Below are 6,836 nucleotides of genomic sequence, written 5' to 3' on the forward strand. Positions count from 1 at the left end.
CTTTGCAAGTAGGAATAAGGGTAAAACAGAAAGACTATGATCCGATTAGAAGTGAAAGCCTTGCTTCCAGGTAGTTTTGGGGAACACAAGTATCATTTTTGCAAGGTGCAGGGGTGGGATGGGAAGCTCACAAACATATAGGGTGTCCTCATGCCAGACTATGTTTAGGGTATGTCTTCAATGGAAATACGGGGTTGCATTTCCCTGCCTTAAGAAAAAGGTGCGTGTGAGGGATGGGGAGAGCTGCCCTTCCCTGCCTGCAGGAGATGGGACACGACAGGCAGTGGGGCAGCAGAACGCACCAGGCAAGGCCATGCCTGCCCTGCAGCCAGCACCCAGGAGCTGCTCTCCCTCCGGGGGGGACCAAAAACAGACCAAACCACCCAGACGTCTGAGCAAGCCTCTATTCATTCTCACAGCCACCCAGCCAGAATTAAAGATCAAAGGGGGGCAGGCAGAGCACACGCAGCCCTAGGCCAGACCGTGCTGCAGGTACCTGGGCAGAAAGCAGTGCCTGTGGAGAAGCCAGGATGATGAGGAGAACGGCGATGAGAAGACGGAGAAGAAGGGGGGACGAGAAGACGGAGAAGAAGGGGGGACGAGAAGACGGAGAAGAAGGGGGGACGAGAAGACGGAGAAGAAGGGGGGACGAGAAGACGGAGAAGAGGGGGGGACGAGAAGACGGAGAAGAGGGGGGGACGAGAAGACGGAGAAGAGGGGGGGACGAGAAGACGGAGAAGGGGGGGACGAGAAGACGGAGAAGGGGGGGACGAGAAGACGGAGAAGAAGGGGGGACGAGAAGACGGAGAAGAAGGGGGGACGAGAAGACGGAGAAGAAGGGGGGACGAGAAGACGGAGAAGAAGGGGGGACGAGAAGACGGAGAAGAAGGGGGGACGAGAAGACGGAGAAGAAGGGGGGACGAGAAGACGGAGAAGAAGGGGGGACGAGAAGACGGAGAAGAAGGGGGGACGAGAAGACGGAGAAGAAGGGGGGACGAGAAGACGGAGAAGAAGGGGGGACGAGAAGACGGAGAAGAAGGGGGGACGAGAAGACGGAGAAGAAGGGGGGACGAGAAGACGGAGAAGAAGGGGGGACGAGAAGACGGAGAAGAAGGGGGGACGAGAAGACGGAGAAGAAGGGGGGACGAGAAGACGGAGAAGAAGGGGGGACGAGAGGACGGAGAAGAAGGGGGGACGAGAGGACGGAGAAGAAGGGGGGACGAGAGGACGGAGAAGAAGGGGGGACGAGAGGACGGAGAAGAAGGGGGGACGAGAGGACGGAGAAGAAGGGGGGACGAGAGGACGGAGAAGAAGGGGGGATGAGAGGACGGAGAAGAAGGGGGGACGAGAGGACGGAGAAGAAGGGGGGACGAGAAGACGGAGAAGGGGGATGAGAGGACGGAGAAGAAGGGGGGATGAGAGGACAGAGAAGGGGGATGAGAGGACGGAGAAGGGGGATGAGAGGACGGAGAAGGGGGATGAGAGGACGGAGAAGGGGGATGAGAGGACGGAGAAGGGGGATGAGAGGACGGAGAAGGGGGGATGAGAAGACGTGAAGGAAGGGGCTGTTCCCGGCCGCCCGCTGCAGTGTGCAACACGGCCGGGTCTGTCATCATCCTCCGGCGGGGAGGGCGGGAAGGAGGGGGGGAAGGCGGGGGGAGCGGGGCGGCCTCACCTGACGAGGTCGAGGAAGGAGTCCACCGTCTCCTTGCTGGTGGGCACGACACCCGACAGCCCCAGCCCGGGGGCGTTGAGTGCGGAGGCGCCGGCGCCGGGGCGGATGATGAAGCCGAGAGCGACGGCGAGACCGGAGGCCAGCAGCGTGGTGCCGAGGAAATAGGCGATGGCGATGCCGCCCAGGCGGCCCAGCGAGCGGGCGTCCAGGCTGGCGGCCCCCGACACCAGGCTGCAGACCACCAGCGGCAGGATCACCATCCGCAGCATCCGCAGCAGCAGCTCTCCCGGGAAGGCCAGGTAGGCCACCTGCGCCCGGCTCAGCGCCGCTCCGCGCACGGCGGCCCCCAGCGCCACGCCGGCCACCACCCCCGACACCGTCAGCACCACCAGCGCGTTGCGCCGCAGGAAGCCCCAGCAGCCCCGCAGCCGCCCCCGGCCGCCTCGCTCCGCCGCCGCCGCCGCTGGGCCCTCCGCGTGGCCGTTGCGGCCGTTGCCCGCCTTCTCCTCGCCCGCCGCCTCCATGCTGCCCGGCGCGGCAGCCAGCAGCGCGGCCCCGCTCCCCCGCTGCCGGCGCGGAACCGCCTGTCCCGCCGCCGCGCGGCTGTCTGACCGGCCGCGCCGAGAGAGCCCGCCCCGCCGCGTGCCCGGGGGGCGGCACCGGCCCGGCCGGGCCCCGCCCACGGGGTGGTGCCACCGCGCGCAGCCCCGGTGCCCTGTGGTACCGGTGTGCTCGGCGCCATGGCCGCCAAGGGGGCCCGCACGTCCCCTCCGCGCCCCCGCGGCCCTGTTTGCCCCCACTCCGCGGCCCTCGGCCTGCCCACGGGCCGCACACGGGCCCTGCGTGGCCGCGTGGTTCACACACGGCCCCTCAGTGTCCTGGAGCTCAAAAATATCCCCTCAGTGTTCCTATGGTTCACACATGTCTCCTTAGTGGCCCTCAGTGTCCTCACAAATCACACATGTCCCCTCAGTGTCCCCGTGGTTCACGTGTCTCCTCAGTGTCCTCATGGCTCAGACACGTCTACTTAGTGTCCCTGAGTGTCCCAACAGATCACAGCTGTTCCCCATGGCTCACACACATCCCTCTCAGTGACACCTTCAGTGTCCCCATGGTTCACGCATCTCCTTAGTGTCCCTCAGTGTCCCCATAGCTCAGACACATCTACTTAGTGTCCCTGAGTGTCCCCATGGATCACACCTGTTCCCTTAATTTCCCCATGTCCCCCTGGCTCACACCCATCCCTCTCAATGACACCTTCAGTGTCCCCATTGTTCACACATGCCTCCTCAGTGTCCCCATGGTTCACACACTTCCCCTCAGTGTCCTTCAGTGTCACCATGGTTCACGCATCTCCTTAGTGTCCCTCAGTGTCCCCATGGCTCGGACACATCTACTTAGTGTCCCTGAGTGTCCCCATGGATCACACCTGTTCCCTTAATTTCCCCATGTCCCCCTGGCTCACACCCATCCCTCTCAATGACACCTTCAGTGTCCCCATTGTTCACACATGCCTCCTCAGTGTCCCCATGGTTCACACACTTCCCCTCAGTGTCCTTCAGTGTCACCATGGTTCACGCATCTCCTTAGTGTCCCTCAGTGTCCCCATAGCTCAGACACGTCTACTTAGTGTCCCTGAGTGTCCCCATGGATCACACTTGTTCCCTTAATTTCCCCATGTCCCCATGGCTCACACCCATCCCTCTCAATGACACCTTCAGTGTCCCCATTGTTCACACATGTTCCCTCAGTGTCCTCATGGTCCACACATGTCCTCTTAGCACCCTTCAGTGTCTACACATCTCACATATATCTCTTAGGTGTCCCCATGGTTCACACATGTCTCCTTAGTGTCTAACACATCTTCCTGGTGTCCTTCAGTGTCTCCATGGCTCACACGTCTCCTTAGTGTCATCACAGCTCATGCATGTACCCTCAGTGTCCCCACAGCTCACAGAGTTCCCTTCAGTGTGCCCACAGATCACATGTGCTCCCTCAGTTTTCCCCATGTCCCCACAGCTCATACACATCCCTCTCAATGTCACTCTCAGGGTTCCCATGGCTCACACATGTCCCCTCAGTGTCCCCATGGCTCACACGTGTTCCCTCAGTGTTCCCATAGTTCATGCACATCCCCTCAGCGTCCTCTTCCATGTTCTCCTCACTGTCCTCATGGCTCACACATGTCCCATCAGGCTTGCCACAGCTCACACATGTTCCCTCAGTGAACCACGGCTCACATATATCCCTCCAGTGTCCCCCTCCTCTCTCCAGGCACCACTTGAAGAGGTGGAAGCCATCCTCTGCACCAGGACAGGTCTATGGCCATGTCCCCTGTCCCCATGGTCAAAGCTGTCCAGCGGGTCCATGGGCTTGTCAGTGGCAGGGTGGCACAGACCTGTTGGCTCCAAGCATGCTTGCTTGCGGAACCAGACTGAAACCCACGTCTGATCACACGAGAAGGTTGTCTGAGGAGCAGACAATGTCTCTGGTGGTATGAAGGGCTGATAAGGACAAATCCGCAGGGATCTTGGAGGTACAGTACTTTCGTGTTTGCTCATAGAGCCAGTTGCATGAGCTTCAGCCAACGCCTGGATTTCAGAAGGGGCTTCATTTCAGTTCATTCCCTTGGCATCAGCAAAGCACAGCCTAGCAGAAAACTCGCTGTGAAAACAACCAGCCACACATTTGCTTTTTGAGTAGACCACACTAACTAAAGAGACTGACAGGGCGTGATGGGACAATAATCCAAATCTAATAAGAATCTTTTATGCTTTCTAGCCCCGTGGATAGACTCAAAGATCCCTACACTGTTGCTAGAGTTCCTGGGAGCTGTCTTTGTCTAAATAGGTAACACCACCACTGACAAGCAACTCCATCCACCATCACCCACCTTGGAGCTCAATGAAAAGCCTTGACTCATGTCTTGCTCTTGCACCAAAATTTGACCCAAGATACCAAGTATATTCTTATTGGTTTGTTTTTTTTTTTTTTTTTTCCAGATAACTTTCCTTTTGAGGAACGCTTGGTTTGTGGAAGTCTGGGAATGAATGTTCCATCAAACTAGGAGAAACAGAGAGAAGAAACAGAGATTAAACTAATCAGGAAAGCAAGTATCTGCAAACACTTTCAAAGACATTCAATTGCATCAACCTCAAAAGGAACAATAAGCTGTGTGGATGTTTTAAAATCAGTTTTGAATTCTTTTTGCAAATAGGTTTGTGAATAATAAACAATTAACCCTCCAAAGTAATTGTTTCTTTCCCCATCAGAAGAATTTCTAAAATAGATTTTTAATTAATATTTTGAGAGTATTCCCTATGAAAATATCATGCTTTGTTTTTCCGTTGCATTTTTTCCTGCCTTTTTCTCCTGGTCTCAGACGTTTTTCTCTCTGTTTACCTGTGAAAAGGGGAAGAAAAAAGGGGAGGAGAAAAGGCAACAGAAAATCATAAAATAAACATTAAAAGTCTTTATTCTCTCTTTTAGTTGAGAAAACATTCTAGAACCAAACAACGAGCAGGAATGCTGTTTCCACATGTAAAATGAAAAGCAAGGAGAGAAATTCAGGGAAGGGTGAACAAGAAGAACACATGAAATTGGAAAACTCATCTGTAGCAGCACATATACAAGACCAGTGCAAGAGTTAAAACAGAGCCTTTTCCACTGTGTGAAGTGACAGTAGGTTTCTTCTCCCGGAGGATCTCCCCATGTCCTTGCAGGGCTGACTTTGCTCAGAGCAGTGCCAGGAGAACAGCCAGGTGAGCAGCAGGAAAACACACATCCAAAATTGTAGATTCCACTGCATGTTTTTTAACCTGTGCTAAGGCTGGTTGATGATGACCAACTGTTCGTGAAGAACACCTTGATGCAGGGATACCTGTGTAAAACTTCCTGGTCAACAACACCACAAGAATCTGGATTCCAAATTTCCCATCCCTTTTTCCCTCTTGATATTCTGATTTAAACACTGACACAAACAGTTGTTCTTCTTCTCTTAACGTATCTTCAGATGACAAGGCTTTTGCCAAGAAGAAGGCAATAGAGCATGTGAACCTCCCACCATATGAATGGACATTATCCCAAAGACGTTCTAGGCAAAGCTGTTTTTCCGCACCCTGTGAGAGTTCATGGATGGCTGCAGTCATTAACTCTGAAGCCTGCTGACTTATTCAGTAGTAATCATTGACTGATCCGTTGTGTCATGTTTTCATTTCAGCTCTTGTAGATCTTGGAAGCTTTCCAGTGAGTGAGCCCGCATGTTTCCAATGTCCACCCTGCTGGTGCTTCTAAATTACGGTTTTTGACTTTCCCTATTGCGACTTGAACAAATTTGGTTTTGTCTTAGATGCCTTTCACCTGCACAGGACTACAGTGCTTCCTCCAGAAATCGGCAGAGGGATCATAAACAGGCAAAACCAAACCAAAACAAACAGAATAAAAAATACGGTACCTTTTAAATAAAATTTAAGACTTCATTTTGCTTTGGATGAGGAGACAGCCAACCTTGTTTTCACCACTGGTCCAGGAAAGATGAAATCCTGCTGATTTCCAGTCAAATTCTGCTTGATATCATTTTTTGATGGTGGGTATTTGAAACTCCAGGCTTAGTGAAGGGAATGAAAAAATACTGATGGCTGTAAGAGAATCAGGTCCTTCCCCTCCATGTTACAGCACCAGGCAAGCAGAATACAGGACTTATTTTGAGCCATTTTCCTCAGAAAAGGTCCCACTTTGTGTAGGGAAGTTGATACAGAGACCTCTCTGAGGAAAGGCTGACAATTCCTTTTTCCTGCTGCTCATTAATTCCCACTGTTAATCTTTACCACACTCTTGCTGCAGATCAGTGGGATGGACACTTAGGATGGGATCTGTGTAATCTAGCTGTTGACAGCTAGAAATTTAATGTCTAATTCTTGCTTTTTCCGTAGTCAACAGAGATACAGGGAAGGTCATTCCCTTTTAAAAGATGTGTCTGATGCAGATGAGGGGAATTTTCATCTACTTTTACCCCCTGGGTATGAGGAAGACCTAGACAATTGGTTTAGGATACCCAGCTTTCAGGTAATTTCTGTCATGTGACATCCCTGACTTACAATGCACCAAAACCAGATTGTACAACAATATCATAGAAAATCATCATTTTCGTCCCTCTGTGACT

The 6,836-nt window shown here is 53.3% G+C and overlaps 1 protein-coding gene across 4 annotated transcripts in view; it reads right to left on the reverse strand.

Moving 5' to 3' along the window:
* The window catches only part of SLC1A4 (solute carrier family 1 member 4), a 43,540-nt gene extending 41,266 nt beyond the window's left edge, over positions 1–2,274 (reverse strand). For all 4 annotated transcript variants that reach the window (XR_014183538.1, XR_014183539.1, XR_014183540.1 and 1 more), the window contains exon 1: positions 1,676–2,274. Coding sequence is in view for 1 of the 4 variants with exons in the window: in XM_082047727.1 (XP_081903853.1) it covers positions 1,676–2,199 (524 nt within the window). In the remaining 3 variants the exon portion in view is untranslated. The remainder of the gene's footprint in view (positions 1–1,675) is intronic.
* Positions 2,275–6,836: the final 4,562 nt, after the last annotated feature.

This window comes from Streptopelia decaocto (genome assembly GCF_964273445.1).
Source record: "Streptopelia decaocto genome assembly, chromosome: 3".
Taxonomy (NCBI): Eukaryota; Metazoa; Chordata; class Aves; order Columbiformes; family Columbidae; genus Streptopelia; species Streptopelia decaocto.